We start from the raw sequence: 15,264 nt of genomic DNA, 5'->3' as shown, positions 1-15,264 counted from the left end.
CAACGTGCATGGGGACGGCGCGCGCCGCAAGATGGACGCCACTGCTTCGTACGATCGATGGAGCACGACCGTCTCGTGAACCTTGTACAGCACGTCGCCGACGCTGACGATCCCGTCGGCCTTGGCCTGGCCCGTGAGGCGATCCACGACAGCGCCGTGGATGCCGGCTGTCAAGTAGACTCCTGCCTCGACGACGACCGCGTAGGATGGCGGCTCGCTCTTTGGCCGCGGCGCTAGCCGGGCGAGCTCGCGCCCAATGATGGTGCTTTCAAATATGAGTGCGAGGGGTCGAGGCAGCTAGCAAAGACGCTTGGACGCAGCGGCAAACCCGAGCCCGTCCACGGAGCAGCCACCGATCGCAACGAGTCGGTCGCTCGGCGCGACGTGGGGAACCAAGTGCAGGCTGCTGACATCGAGAACGACAAGATCGTGCGCGATGATGCCGGACGCCGGTGCTGCAAGGACAAGCCCAAGCGCGCAGCCGGGCGGGAGCTCGAGCGTGACGCAGCATCGCGCCTTGAACTTGTCGTGGAGCGAGGTGCCGCTGGACCCCACGAGTCGAAGGCGCGTGGTGCTCGCCATGCTTCTTTTGCCGCAGTGACGAACGCGAGCTAAGAAGGACGCGAATTGCGAGTTTTCTGAAAAATTCTCGGCATCGATGGCGTGCTGCCCACCGTTCGGTCGCCACCGTTCGGTCGCCACTGTGCACATTGTGGAGACAGCTGTTTAAGGTGATGGTCCCAGTTTGAGGGTAGGAATAGCACGTGATTGGAGGATGAAAGACAGCGGCAACGCATGAGGACATGGATACCGCCCCTCGTAATTTTGATGCTGGCGCGCTATTATACCGCTGGTCCCTGGCGTCATTGACAGATGGGAGCACGGTCAGCAGTGTTTGCGTCGGATCAAAGGACCCTTGGTTGGCCACGAAACAAGGTATAGAAGAAAATAGTTCCAGAACTGTGATGCGATCAAGCTCCGAGCCCATCTACACGGGCTCGACAAAACCGACCCAACGCGCCTCGCTTGCCCCGCGCATATTGGGAACACAGTTGTTGAGGGTCGTCATTGACAGCTGGGTTGAAAGAGATGCACTCTTTTTGAATCGGAAGTTGATTTGGAGATGCGACCTGGTCAACCGTGACCGTACGTACTCGGTGAAGAAGCGGAAGAAGTGGAACAGCAGCGCAGATGCGATCGAGTTCCATAGACGGGCGCGTGATTTTCTGATCGAACGCATCGTGCGGATCATAAGCGAGCAAGTCTGCATATTGCGCGCGCCGTTGACTCGCGAGAGTTCGGACGTACAGCTACTGGGACGCCAAGTCGACTGGTCTGGTCGTCTTTGCCTATGACGATTAGCCGTAACAAGTGGGTGTCTTCGTGGATAAAGCTCCACACAATACAAGGTGCTGCGCTCCTCGTCCGTCATGCTCTCGCCAAGCTCTTCGGGATTCCCAATTTGTTGCTTCGAATAATCATGCTCCACACACAAGCCTCATCGCGTGGGTCGCGGTGCGCTCGACCTTGGGCCCGTTCCAGTCGTCACTATGGTCGTTGGTTTGCCAACGCCTGACGCCGCTCGACCCACGATCCAGGATCACGATGACGTGGCAGCATCTCCTGCAACGATGCACCGTTCACACATGTCAACACATTGAAGTGACGCTGGACCAAGATAATAGCAAAGGCCGTGGTGGCCGATCAAGGCACACCAGAAGAATGTTCTCAGAAGATGGTGTAATGTCAATATTCGTACTCGTCAATGGTTAACTCGAGTGGAACAACTCTAACTGCGGTCATTTGTTCCGCTTTTCTTTCTTGGGACGACAAGCGGCGCATGCGAAGCGCCTGTGCAGGTAGCGATGGAAGCGTGGATTGGGGCGTGGACACGTGGTATGGAGGGCGGAGGCGGCACGGTTACAGCGCTGTCTACGCGGCGGCCATTACGCGCGAATGCGCCAACGGGGGCTCTTGCGCGACCGTCATGGCGTGCTGGAGGGCCGTCATCCACGCTGCCTTGTCGCTCTCGGTGGCACACGCGAGCACAAGGTGCTTGCGGTCGACGCAGACGCGCAAGAGGTGCACGACAGCCACGGATCCAAACTTTTTCGTTGCGCGCAGGCTCTGGACGCTGCAGCGACGACCTGCGAACGTGAGCTCCCGGCGCGGCGCCGGCGACCGTGGACTGGCAAAGCACAGGAGCGCCGTCCGTGTCAAGACATAGTAGCGCGAGTGCCAAAACTTGAAGAGGACACCTTGACGATACAGGTGACCTTCCTTGAGCGAGCCGCGGATCTTGCGGAAGAAGGCGTGGTCCATATTGGCGTTCGAAACGACCTCGGGCACCACACTGCTGTTCAGAGAGGCCAGTCGGCCAGAAGCTGGCAGCGTCGAGCATACCACGTCGGCGACCAAGGCGTGAGGAATGAACTGCAGGGCACTCGGCCGGGCGGCCTTCGCAACGATGTCCATGACGACGGAATACGGCTGGTCGAGCACGGAGGTCTCCCCCACCTTGTAGAGGACATCGCCCACTGCAAGGATCCCGTCGGCCTTGGCCTCGCACGTGAGGTGGTGGACGACGGCGCCGTGAATACCGTGCATGGCTGCTTCCGCAAAGTGCACGCCGCGCTCGACGACAGCTACGTACGACGGCGGCTCGCGCTTCGTTGGTGTGGACTGCGGCGAGGAGACCGAGTGCGCAAATGTCAGCGCATACGGTCGTGGTGTTGTTTGGAGGAGCTCGACGGACTTGTCCCATCGGAGCCCGTGGAATGGGATACCGTTGATGGCGGCGAGAACGGCGTTGGGCTGAACGTGGTGCTTGAAGCGCGGGTTGGTGACGTCCTGAACGAGGATACCGTCCTTGACGACGCCCGAAGAAGGGGGCGTGAGCACGAGGCCGAACCGCTCTTGCGGCGGCAGCAGAAGCGTCGAAGTCGGCAGAGAAGACATGAGAGTTGGGTGTTGGTTGTGGACGGCGCGAATCGAAGTGTGCCAAGATATCGTTAGCCTGGCAATGCGTTGAAGTTGGTGGCGTCGCGATTGATTGGCTAACGTCATAACCTGCAACGAATGTGATTGGCTCGTGACGGCAAGGAACCATGCTTGACGGTCGCCACTACGATCATGCAGAAGGGTTAGCTGCAGAGATACCATCGCCATCGCGGGCGACCACCATGGTCAGTGCAATCTGACGCCATTACGTGGCCGTCCAAATGGAACGGTGGCAAGCTACCGAGCTACCGGTATCACGGACAGCTACCACGGACCAGGCGTGCGAGAAGTGCTTGGGACTCCCAAGCACTTCTCGCTGAGCCAGCTACCGAAGTCTCCCAAGTTGGGAGACTTCAGTAGCTGGCTCAGAAGTCGGGTGAGGATCAGAAGGCGGCCCTCGGCACCCATATCACAAAGTCCTCGAATGTATCATGTACATGGACGATGTCGGAATGCGATTTATTGATATTTTTTATCATATTTTTCGATGTAGTTGCATGCAATAGAAGACAAGTCAGAAGCGAGAGTTAGGTTGCCGTTGGCAATGGGTAGCCGGCCGAGGCCATGATATCCGGGTACATGGCGTGCCAGCCGCGCATGAGCAGCTGGAAGAGCTCGGGGTGGCTCTGCCCCAGTGCTTCCGGGTGCTACAACCACAACAAGTTAAACGTGGCCTTCCACCACTGCAAGACGAAGCTGCGAACCTCGGCAAAGCACACGTACACGGTCGCGACCGCACCGTCGATGGTGCTGAGCACGACCAGCGCGACAGCCAGCGCCATAAAGAAGGAGCCGAGACCCACAAGCACTAGACAGCGCCTTGTATACCCCCTTGCGATGGCTCGCAGAGCGTGTACCTAGCGTGGCAGTTGCCTGGGTGTCAATCGCACACACGGCAACGCCAACGCCGCTGCAGATGAGAGCTACCATAAAGGTCGTCACCTCGTATCCCAAGCAGTATCTCTTTTGTACCGACAACGAACGCCGAGAAGGCGAGCGCACTCGAGATGAGCTCGTCGTTGAGAAGCGCCGTGAAGCCGCGCGCATGGAAGAGCTGCATGGTCGCCTTGCCGGCTTGGACGAACGTGTTGCCGTAGACGCCGACGTAGACAAACGCCCAGTGGCTGAAGAGCTCAAAAAGGGAGACGAGGCAGCTCATGAGGCACCTCGCGACGAGTGCGCCGACGCCTCCGTTGCGGCTCGCCATCTCGAGAAGCTACGCTGCCACGTCATGGCGCGCTTCTAAGAGCTGACGTATTACCTGCTGCAGCACTTGGAGAATCGCGACAAGAAGCGACCCGAGGCAGATGGAGCCCAGTGACGTGGTCGTCGCGCGCTGCAGAGCGCCGGCCGTCGGTGCGGCACTCTCGCCGTACCACCAGCTCGCAACGCCACCGGCAATCGTGACAACGTTGATGTTTTTGAGCACCTAGGTCATGGACAAGCACAACTTGTACATAATATATCGTGAGACAATCATGTACCGAGATGCCCCAGAGCAGCGAGAGCGAGAGTAGGATCGCAGGCACCGCCGGCGTCGACGCGGGCGGGGCCTGCACAAAGATGCCATAGAGCGCAATGAACCTAGTGCGATTGGAGCGGCGATGTGGCGACTCATTGTACCAGACAAGTGTCCAGACGAGCTGCAAGAGCACCAAAAGAAAGCTTATCGGGACAAGCGCCTTGACGTCGACGAGTGCGGCCGCCGCGACACGGAGGTTGGCCGCCGCAAACGCGAGCCGGTCGCGCACACCGTACATGTAGCTGCAAGAGATGAGTCCCTCGCAAGGAGCAGTCGTTGTACCAAGCAAAGAGTGCGGTTGACAAGCCCCCAATGATGACGAGCACGAGGATGCCGGTGACGAGTCCGAGGACCGCGACCAGAAAGCACAGCGTCAAGTTGGTCCTACGCAAGCTCCATCGACCGACGACACTCTAGAAAGTGCACACCATAGTCCAAAGGTGATGATTTCGGCGGGAAACTTGAGGATCGCGAGCACCATCAGCGCCGAGAGGCCGAGACTGACGACGAACATGGCCGCCATGATACCGATCCCTTTGCCCACGTACGTGACGTCGATCGACGTCGAGGCGTCTTGGCTGTCGTCCAAGCTTGGGGCGCCCCAGAGCAAGGCCACGACGAGGATCGCAAGCACGTTGATGACAAAGAGCACGGCGAAGGGCCAGTCGCGATACTGCGCAAGACCAGAGGGTGGCACCGTGGGTCGCAGCGACGACACGGGACCCGTCGACACTGGCTTGGCCGCGTCGACGCACTGCGTAGGCACAACCGTGGCCTTCATCGTAGCTCGAAATGACAAGAATAGCCTTCAAGATGCGTCACCCTTACCCTTATAGATATTAGGTGTATGGATAGATGGATGGATGGATCGATAGTTGGATAGATATGACGTTTCTTCGCGTGAATCAAATGCTAACTCTAAGCTCGATGCAGTAAGATTGTCGTGCGTGCGGACGCCGGGACAAGCGACAACGCTGTGTGTGGAGCCGTGCTCCTTTGGTCCATACCTTCAGTAGATGGACCGACGGTTCACCCACCAAGCCCTGCCATCGGTCTCGGATCCATCTGCGCTTGCTTCGCCATTTAAAGCGCAAGACATCATACAGGTACAGTGTAAAATGTGCACTTGTAGTATTACATGCAGTTGGCTTCCGACTCTGCGACGCATGCCATGAGAGCTTAGTACACAACGTAGTAGCCGGACGCGACCATGATATCCGGGTACATGCGGTGCCACTCGGTCATGAGCTCATTAAAGTGCTCCGGGTGCGACGTCTGCAGCGCCGCAGGGTCCTATACACGAGCAATCGTCATCCAGTACTTGCACCAATAATCGCATCTCGAACCTCGGCAAAGCACACGAAGATGGTCGCGACCGCGCTGTCAATGACGCTGAACGGGATGATCGAGATGCCAATGCCAAAGATGAGGCCCATGACTGGAATGATGATCTGCGAGTTGTTGAACGTCGTGTTGGCCGTGTCAATGTATGTGTAGACAAGCCCGAGCCCGGCGCAGAGAAAGCCGACGCCGAGCGACGCGAAGAGGAGCACGTTGCCAATGAGGTCGTCGTTGATGATCGTGTCAAAGCCGCGGTCGCGGAAGAGACCGATCACGGCCTTGCCCGCGTCCGTAAACTTGTAGCCGTAGATACCCACGTACACGAAGGCCCAGCGGTTGAAGTACTCCATGAGGCTCTGGAGGCAGCCGAGAATGCACTCGGCGATGCACGCCGCCGCGTCGCCCGACCGACGCGCCTCCTCGGCCAGCTGGCGCAGCGCCTGGAGGATGGCGACGATAAGCGACCCGAGGCAGATCGAGCCAAACGACGTCGTGAGCGTGCGCTTGAGCGACGCGCCGGTCGCGCCCGCCGAGTTAGTCGAGTACCACCACGTCGCCACCGTGCCCGCGACGGTCGCGTGCGTGACATTCTTGATCGTCTAATGTAGACACCATCGTCAGACTCGGGATCGACGTCGGAAGAGAACGAGCTACCTGCATGCCCCAGAAGAACGAGATGAGCATGAAAAAGTACGCCACGTACGACGCCGACTTGAGGCCCGCCGCCTCGCATCTGTATGTGGCCGAGCACTTGTTGGACATGCACTCGCTGCTAATGCTGCACGTCGATCCGTCGGGCTTGCCGCGCGTCGACGACGTCGCGTCCTTCTCGTTCAGATGGTTGGCAAGGCCGAGCGCGGCAGTCGCCCAAACGGCCACCCACACGATCTGCAAGACGAGCATCGAGAACGCGACGCAGTACGTGCTCGCGTGCTTCTTGATGGCTGCGGCCGCGCAGCGCAAGTTGGCGGCCGCAAAGGGAATACGGTCGCGCACCGCAAAGGCGTAGCTACAGGCTATCGATGAGGCAATGCTTCAGAGGAGGATCGTACCAGAGAGAGAGGAGGACAAAGATGGCACCGAGAATCGCGAGGGCGTACTGCTTCTTGATCACAGCGTAGATGGTGAAGAGCACGTTGAGACCGACGCCAAACCTAGAGAGCGCATCGAGCATTTGATTGCGCGCATGCATACCGAGGCGTACCAGAGCGAGAACGTGATCATGCCACTCGCAAAGCGGACCATGAACGAGAGCATGACGAGCGAGAGCACGCCCGAGAGGACGACCATGACACCAGAGATGATGAGCACGGTGCGCATCTCCTTGTCCGAGAGGAGGTTGTTGGACGACGTCGACTTGGTCGAGGTCGTTGACGAAGACGTGTTTTGAAGCACAGGGATGCCCCACATGACGAGGAGCACGATCATGGCCGCGACGTTGCCGATGAAGAGGACCGCAAACGGCCAGTCGCGGTAGCCCGTCGTCGCCGGCGCCTGCGGCTTCATCGACTGCACAGGCCCGAGGTGCGCAGTGCCACCCTGCGGCGCCGGGACGCCGACAGGGATCCCGTACGGGTCCATGGCCGAGGTGTTCTTCTGGTACATGCTGCTGACAAATTCCAAAATGGGCCACGCGATGGTTCGGAGTGTGTCCATCGCTTCGAACTTCGCACCCGAAATACATTTCGCAAGTACTTTGCAATGCGTCAAGGCCATTGGCTACTTTCCACCAATGACCTTGACGCAAATCCGAATGTCGAAGGTTACGGCGGATGGCAGCACAGCATCCAGAAGATGAAGTTGAAAAGTTGAGCCGATCCCGCTCAACCACCACAGTAGCAGTGTCGCTGGTGGTAGCTTCTTCCACTGCCGGTGCGGAGCTACTCCTCCCTTGCCATGGCGTTTGACTTTGCCCTGCTCGCAATGGAGTTACTGCACATCTTGGCTGCACAACGCCGACGCGGGCCTCAATGGCATTGGCGTATACGAAGAGGCTGACGCTGCGTGTCGCGCAGCTGGCTCCGTTATCAAGACGCCGTCAGTCCCCACACACCACCGTACCCTCCTCTTCTTGCACAGGATTGCTGCGCTAAATTTCACACGGATCATCCGAAGTTCGAAGCAGAGAGGAATGATGGTCGATGGATCTGCTACCGTTGGACAGACCAGCACTCGGTTCCCTCTGCCGTGTCCGCGCGTCGAGAGCTCGCGAGGCCCTCGCACCACAGCAACCTCCAGCGAGCTAAATGCGTCGCTTTACACTACTCCAGAATCGTCCGCCCGACGCCCTAGCTCGACCCGCCATGAGCTCTGCCCAAGCCTTCAACGCGGTCAAGGTCGCCAGTGCCACGCTCTGGTACCTTCTGGAACAGTGGTCTGGTAGTCCGGTAGCAGTGTGGTTTGGTAGGAGCCACAGGTTACTATTCTGAGTGATTCTGAGTCGACCAAGTCCATCCGAAACAAAACAACGACGTGACGTGCAAAAGACTGATCTTGTCGAGTTATGCAGCTTTACAAGCGGCTCGTCGCCTTGAGAAACTCCGTCTTGGCGACCGTGCGCATGTGCACCTCGTCCGGACCGTCCGCGAGACGCAGCGTGCGCAGCGCCGACGCGTAGTACGCCAGCACAAAGTCCTGGCTCACTCCCGCCGCGCCGTGGATCTGGATCGCACGGTCACACACCGCGATCGCCATCTGCGGCGCGACGATCTTGATCATCGCGATCGCCTGCTGCGCAGCCTTGTTGCCCTTCTCGTCCATCTCGTGTGCCGCGTGGAGCGTGAGGAGGCGGGCGCTGTCGAGCTCGCTACCATGAAAATATCAAAAATGAAAAAAAAAACATTTCAAAACGCGGCGGCGTACCAGCGTGACATGGCGATCGACGACGCGACAAGAGCGTTCTCGCCCAGCAGCTGCTTGAACGCATAGCGCGTCTTGGCGCGGTGCACCTGCGATGTGCGGTTCAGTAGGGGTAGGGTAACTTGAAAGGGGTAGGGTACCATGAGTTCGAGGCAGCGCTCGGCCATGCCGATGGTGCGCATGCAGTGATGGATACGCCCGGGGCCTAACCGGGCCTGCGCAATCTCAAACCCGCGTCCGTCGCCTACGCCAACGTGTCATTTGCACCAGTTTGCAAAAAGACAATCAAGTCGACTACCGAGAAGAACGTTGGCGACGGGCACGCGGACGTTGTGGAAGAAGATTTCGAGGTGCCCGTGCGGCGCGTCGTCGTAGCCAAAGACATGCATGGGGCGGCCGAGCTCGACGCCTGGCGTGTCCATGGGCACGAGTACCATCGACTGTTGGCGGAACGGCGACCGCGCCTTGGCGCCGAACGAGTCCTTCATCTTGCCCATGACGATGATGAGCTTGCAGCGCGGGTCGCCGGCGCCCGAGATGTACCACTTGGCGCCATTGATCACATACTCGTCGCCGACGCGCTCAATCTACAATACGATCATTTGCTGGGATCGAACCTTGTGCGACGTGGACGTACTTGGGTGCAGACGTTGGTCGCATCCGACGACGCCACGTAGCGCTCGGTCATGGCAAAGCACGAGCGCATGTCGCCGTCCAGCAGTGGCGCAAGCCAGCGCGACTTCTGCGCCGACGTGCCAAAGCGAGCGAGGATCTCCATGTTGCCCGTGTCTGGCGCGCTGCAGTTGAACACCTCGGGCGCCAGCACCACGCAGCTATCCAGCCGCATCATCATGTCGGAGAAGACGAAGAAGAAGACAGTACCGGCCCATGACTTCGCACATCATGCCGTACTCGACGTTTGTCAGCGGCGCACCGTACGAGACGCCGTCGATCGTGAGCGGCTGCATAAAGAGGTTCCAGAGCCCAAGCGACTTGGCCTCCGCCTTGAGCGTCTCGATGATCGGCGCCACGGCCGTCCACGTCTTGCCGGCCGCGCGGTTGGCCGCTTGCTCGGCCATAAAGACCGACTCGGACGGGAACACGCGGGTCTTGCAAAAGGCGACGAGCTTGTTGTACGTGGCCTTGGCTTCCGCGCTCATGGGGAGCCCAAGGACGGGCGCTGCGACCTCGTCCGGTGTAACAACCGACGGCGATTGCACGAGCGACGTGGCGAGCTGCACGAGCATGCCGTAGACGTCCCGCGTCTTGTTGGCATGCCCCGATGACGCGTTGCCCTATAAGACAATATCGGTTTTGCTAAGACCACTTCGTGTCGAACGCATTGTACCTGGTGGCTACGCGCGTACACGCCTTGCACGATCACGGCCATACGAAAGACCACGAGTGCACCAAAGAAGGTCCATGTCGTCGCCGTCGGCGGGTACACGGCCGCCCGCTCCACGTAGCCAGCAAGAAACGTGGCTTCGCTCGGGATGCCGAGACGCTCCAAGCGCTTGTCGACGAGGCCCGGGAGGAGCTATCCTAGGTGTGAGCCCCTCTCTCTCGACAAGAAGCGAGTACGGGAAAGGTCGATGGGATGCGGTACATAGTGCAAAAGGTTGCCACGTCGGCGAGCGGGTGCCCGATCGTGCTGAGCTCCCAGTCGAGAATCGCTACAATGCGCGGCTCGGTCGGGTGGAAGATGCAATTGTCGAGGCGAAAGTCTCCGTGGACGATGCCAGCGCGCTCGGGAATGGCCTCGACGTGCGCCTCGAGCCAGTTGCTGAGCGTCGCCAAGCCGGCGTCCTCGGGCAGCGTCGTGTTGAAGCTCGCGAGGATCTTTTGCTGCGCGACAAACTGCCGCGTCCACGTCGCGAGCACCCGGTTCGCGTACTTGGTCGGCTTGCCAAAGGTCTCGAGGCTACACAGAGTTGTTCGTTGACGCAAGAAAAGCACATGGGCGTGTACCCAAGCGCTGTAGGGTCGAGGCCATGCAGCGTCGCGAGGGCGTCATTGACGGCGCTGTAAATGGCGTAGCGCTCCATGGCCGAGACGCCCGGCAGCGACGGGTCCTTAAAGACGCGGCCGTGGATGTATTCCATCAAGTAGAACTCCGTGCCGAGCACCGAGGCGTCGTGGCAGTACGTGACCATACGAGGCACGGGTACCGGCGTCGCTTGCAGCGCCTATTGGCATCCTCAAGAGACGCTATGGCGATGGATATGATGGCAGTACCTGCATGATGCGAAACTCGCGGTCGATCGCATGCGCCGACGGCAAGATCTTGCCGGATGGCTTCTTTCGAAGCACGAGCTGCTGGCCGCCATACGTCACGAGGTACGTCGGGTTGCTCTGCCCGTGCTTGAACTGGTGCACGGTCAGCGGCTGCGATGGCGAGCTAAAGTGAGCATCTAGGAACGCGCCAAGCCGGGCTTCGTCCAGCGGCTGGCGCACGGGCTCGACGTCGGGCGCACTCATCGTCGTCGGTCGGTCGATCGCAAAGTGAGCCAACGCCGGTTGCACGTGGCGTCGGTCGTGAAATCGCTCCAGATAAACTCATCAGCCCCAGCTTGCCCTTTAAGCGCACTTAATCGAAAAGTCTCATTGCACCCCATTTCCAGCTCCATGTTGGGATTGTACGCGGGTTGTAGAACGACAAATGGCGTGATTTTAGCTGCTGTGCATGCGAGCTAAAACGGCAACTTGAAGTTGGTGTAACATTAGATAGGATGCTAGAGCGATGCGCTGGCCGAGAGAAAGGCGGGTGGTAAGCCAATGCCATGTGCGAGGAGCGCGTCGCCGTGCTTGGCGACCCAGTTCATCAGGTCCAAGCGCAGCTTGCATTTCTGGATGAGCTCCTTGTAGGCTGGTGTGACCGACTTGTTTAGGCACAGCGCGTTCGTGAGTGTCTTGCGGGCCAAGACGCTGGTGAGGCTACTCTGCAGCGCCTCGCGGATCTCGACGACCTTGGCCATGCGCTGCGTCCGGTAGGCAAACTTTTGCACCGTGTTGTACGGTGCAACCTTGTCCTGCGTCGCGCTGTAGCACACGTCGCACGCATGCTTGTAGCGCTTGGTCTGCGTCACCGCGTCGCGCCGGGTCAAGCGGTGGAGGCAGCCGACGACGTGCGCTGTTGCTTTTCGTGGCCGTGGAGCGTGATTTGAACGCCAAGGTCTTCGTACTCGCCGTAGACGGCCATGAGCCGCAGGTACGCGGCCGGGCCGTAGTAGATGCCTGGGCAGTCCTCGATCGGTGTGGTGGGCTTGGCGGACGACAGTGGCGGCGTCATTGTGGTCATAGGGGGTGCGGGTGCGAGCGACGTCATGCTGCTCGGTGTCGGTGGTGTCATCGAAAGGGTGGGCGCCGGACGGGGCGTGGTCACGAGGAGCATGGATTCGCCCAAGCCGGCGCTGCGCTGGTGGTTCTTGGACTTCTTGTGCGTCTTCCACGTCGTCGCGTTGAACGGCCCTTGGCACATGATACGCTGCGGCGTACCTGACTTGCCGACGCAGTACTTGCACTCGATGTAGCCACCGTCCGCGCAGGTCAAGCCGACCTCGTCGTCCTGCGCGACGTCGTCTGCCCACGAGTACTTGATGCGCTTCACGCGGCGAGTGGCGTCGGGCGGCGGGGACAGCACTGAGTCGACCGCGTCGAGCGCAGCCGGCGGAAGCATACCACTGCTGCTGGTGCCAAGCCCGTCCATCTTCGACGAATATCGGCCGTCAATATTATTATCCACCAATCATGCGCACCGAATTCAGTAGCAGCCAATCCAAGCACGCAATTACCTCTAAAATATTCATATTCGAGAAATACTCGTTGCCGTATCTGAGCCAATACAACACTATTCAAGTAATATTGCACATAGATAATGTGAGTCATCGACATGTCGTGTTATCGCCGTGTTTATCTGCAGGTCAGGCAGGACACACAAATGGTCGGGGCAGCTCCTTCCTTCATTGCGCTACAATTGAAAGAGAGCTCTCATCATATATAAGCTGTCTTTCTCGCGGCCCTTCTGCAACGCTTAAAAGGTGTGCAGAACCCAAGGCACGCCGCCCCCCGTCTATTCACACGCAACCTTACGTGCTGAAGTGGGTATGTACTAGTAGCATTGTGTGGCATCAATGCCACTAGGCTTGACAATGTGTCAACGTTACCAAAGAAGCGTGGCATGTCCTTGGCTACAGTTAAACAAGCTGGTTGAGAGACATCGCGATGTGATTCAGCCTTGGCAGTCCAAGTTGCGTGCAATCAGTCAATAGCATTTGAGCCTTGGCCAATCGAATGGCCCGAGCTTACCCCAAGCGCCAATCAGCGTCAACGTGCAATCTGGGTGACATGGCCACCATCGACGAGCTCGGCGACGACGCCAGCTTCTCCAAGTCCAACTGGGTCGCGACCGACGCCAAGGCCCGCGATGGCCATCTCTCGCTGCGCTACCTCAACGAGTTCGTCGGCGACCTCAAGTGCGCACCGGCGCTCCTCGAGCGTGGCCTCTTTCCCGATGCCAAGGAAGTGACCGAGGTGCGTCCCACCGTCAGCCTTGGCTCTATCTGCTGCGCATAGACCATGGGTGTCTTCAATGCCATCCGGAAGCTCAACCTCCACGTGCTCGACGCTGGCGACGACGCGACGGGCCTTCGCAACGGCATTGTCGTCGTCGGCGATGGCATGACGCGTATACGCCCGTCCCTGCCGATGCGACCACCTCACATGTTGTCGTGTAGCGCGGACAGCCGCCATGTTTGCGAGTCGCACGAAAGGCTGGACGTGCTTTAGCGTGGACCCGATCATGCGCGTGTCGACGCCGGTGCGTCATGGCGCGTGACCACATGTACCCACGTTGCTCGTGTAGGAGGCGCCCGTGTCGTGGGCCGATATGGAGAACGTCGTGCCGATTTGTGCCAAGATCGAAGATGTCAGTCTGACAGCTCCACACGCGGCCACGTCACATATCTGTCTAGATCCGCATTCGCCTCAACAAGGCGATCGTGATCCTCGTCCACGCGCACGTGACGATGCCCCAAGCCATGGCGTCCATCCAAGCCAACACTGTCGTCGCTGTGCTTACGCTGCCGTGGTACGCTGTCTCCATTTACACCCACGCACCACCACAACGGGTCGTGCTAGCTGCAACTGGTACGGGCACCAAGAAGAACTCGATCTACGGTGCGTCGCGTCGGTGCACTTCGGTAGTTAAGTCCCGTGGATAGCCCACCCACTGTCGTGTACGACGACATGAGCATCCTCTCGCAGCACCGCGAGGTACATCAATCTGATTGTGGAATCACCGTCGAAACCGCCCGTCCAGATCCGCCTCTGGTTGCCAGACCACACCAACCCCGACGCGATTGTACCGGTGGGAGGCGGGTGCGTCCGGAAGGCGTATGTGCCGCCTCGACGCGTGCCACCGCCGCTTGACGCGTTCCTGCATCAAATGCTCTCGACCCCGACGAACGACCTGCCCAGCGACATTGTGGCAGCCGTCGTTGACACGTGTCGCCGGTACATCCCCCGCAACACGAGGTCGACAACCGATGCAATAGACCTCTCGACATAGGTCGCTGGCACCCTCGGCGGCGCTGCTCTTGTTGGGTGACCAACCCACGGTCCACGCCGCGCTACAAACGAGTGGTTTTACCAACGTTCTTTCTCGCACCGAGCTCTCTGCCTCGTCGTCGTTGAAGGTCGATGCGATCCTCGATGTCGGGTACCTCCACGCCGTCCTCAGCCGCGTCGAGAAGACAAAAGCCTGTGGACTCGTGACCGAGCTCCTCCGCTTGTACAAGTCGTGGCTGCCAGTCCATTCGGGCGACGTGCTCTGCCTCTCGGGCCGCCGCATGTTGCGCAGTACAAAGTACTTTGCGCGGTGCGTTGACGCGATTGCTTGTGCTTCTCATCACTCTTCTCGATGGGTGGCGTAGACCGTCGCTCGCGTGGTCGATGGTCGTGACACCGCTCGCCGCCGCCAACGCGACGTTCACAACCTTCTTGCACCATGCAACGGTGCACGACGCGCCGCCCGTTGCGATGGCCGACGGCGATGCCCTGTGCTCTCTGGAAGCACTCCGCCCGCGCCTTGACGCGACGTTCACGGCGCGCTGCCCCACGGCATTGCCGGTGACGAGCATCGCCGATGTTCTTGCGGGCGGCGACTGTCCGAACGTCGTGGTGCGCACGTCCGGAGTCGTCACACGCATCCACCCAATGCACGCTAAGCTTGTGCTCGTCGACCTCTGTGACGCCGTCGACGGCAAACTCGTTCTCGTGCTTCTGCGCCAGGATTCGCTCATGGCACCTGGTGACGCGCTGCGCTTGCCGCACACGCTGCTCCAGCACCTCCAACTCGGTAATGTCGTCTGGAGGGATCACGAACCGAATATAAAAGGTGGATGATGTAGGGGATACGCTCGACGTCGTCGGCGACCTCGAGATGACGGGCACCGGGTCGCTCAGTGTCAAGGCGGCAGCGGTCCGCCTCGCCGCAACCGTGTCCAGAGATACGCTGACGTACTACCAATAAAGTGCCGCCTCGA

At 59.6% G+C, this 15,264-nt stretch overlaps 5 protein-coding genes across 5 annotated transcripts; 1 reads left to right on the top strand and 4 right to left on the bottom strand.

The window, feature by feature from the left end:
- Window positions 1–3,527: 3,527 nt before the first annotated feature.
- SPRG_19806 (hypothetical protein) lies at window positions 3,528–5,303 on the bottom strand (the record flags this gene model as incomplete). Its single annotated transcript, XM_012343669.1, has 9 exons — window positions 3,528–3,647; window positions 3,705–3,808; window positions 3,858–3,923; window positions 3,973–4,216; window positions 4,262–4,429; window positions 4,485–4,584; window positions 4,624–4,764; window positions 4,805–4,906; window positions 4,951–5,303. The coding sequence occupies 9 exons, from the start codon at window positions 5,301–5,303 to the stop codon at window positions 3,528–3,530; spliced, it is 1,398 nt and encodes a 465-aa protein (XP_012199059.1).
- A 398-nt stretch (window positions 5,304–5,701) lies between these two features.
- SPRG_19805 (hypothetical protein) lies at window positions 5,702–7,468 on the bottom strand (the record flags this gene model as incomplete). Its single annotated transcript, XM_012343668.1, has 5 exons — window positions 5,702–5,815; window positions 5,869–6,462; window positions 6,518–6,872; window positions 6,916–7,017; window positions 7,068–7,468. 5 exons carry the CDS (start codon window positions 7,466–7,468, stop codon window positions 5,702–5,704), a joined length of 1,566 nt encoding a protein of 521 aa, XP_012199058.1.
- Window positions 7,469–8,336: 868 nt separating this feature from the next.
- Window positions 8,337–11,264, bottom strand: SPRG_05004 (hypothetical protein). Its single transcript, XM_012343517.1, has 10 exons — window positions 10,958–11,264; window positions 10,691–10,908; window positions 10,304–10,643; window positions 10,071–10,259; window positions 9,605–10,017; window positions 9,360–9,555; window positions 9,021–9,309; window positions 8,863–8,966; window positions 8,726–8,811; window positions 8,337–8,669 (listed from the first exon to the last, which is right to left on the bottom strand). Exons 1-10 carry the CDS (start codon window positions 11,198–11,200, stop codon window positions 8,375–8,377), a joined length of 2,373 nt encoding a protein of 790 aa, XP_012198907.1. The 5' UTR covers window positions 11,201–11,264; the 3' UTR covers window positions 8,337–8,374.
- Window positions 11,265–11,454: 190 nt separating this feature from the next.
- Window positions 11,455–12,428, bottom strand: SPRG_19804 (hypothetical protein; the record flags this gene model as incomplete). The annotated part of the gene is made up of 2 exons (XM_012343667.1): window positions 11,455–11,799; window positions 11,889–12,428. The coding sequence occupies 2 exons, from the start codon at window positions 12,426–12,428 to the stop codon at window positions 11,455–11,457; spliced, it is 885 nt and encodes a 294-aa protein (XP_012199057.1).
- A 638-nt stretch (window positions 12,429–13,066) lies between these two features.
- On the top strand, window positions 13,067–15,251 carry SPRG_19803 (hypothetical protein; the record flags this gene model as incomplete). The annotated part of the gene is made up of 11 exons (XM_012343666.1): window positions 13,067–13,252; window positions 13,295–13,406; window positions 13,456–13,538; window positions 13,584–13,646; window positions 13,693–13,808; window positions 13,859–13,897; window positions 13,942–13,993; window positions 14,040–14,233; window positions 14,289–14,597; window positions 14,653–15,077; window positions 15,130–15,251. 11 exons carry the CDS (start codon window positions 13,067–13,069, stop codon window positions 15,249–15,251), a joined length of 1,701 nt encoding a protein of 566 aa, XP_012199056.1.
- Window positions 15,252–15,264: the final 13 nt, after the last annotated feature.

The sequence above is a fragment of the Saprolegnia parasitica genome (assembly GCF_000151545.1).
Source record: "Saprolegnia parasitica CBS 223.65 unplaced genomic scaffold supercont2.14, whole genome shotgun sequence".
Classification (NCBI taxonomy): Eukaryota; Oomycota; class Saprolegniomycetes; order Saprolegniales; family Saprolegniaceae; genus Saprolegnia; species Saprolegnia parasitica.
The sequence above is the reverse complement of the archived record's forward strand: the minus strand, read 5'-3'. Positions and strand labels throughout refer to the sequence as shown.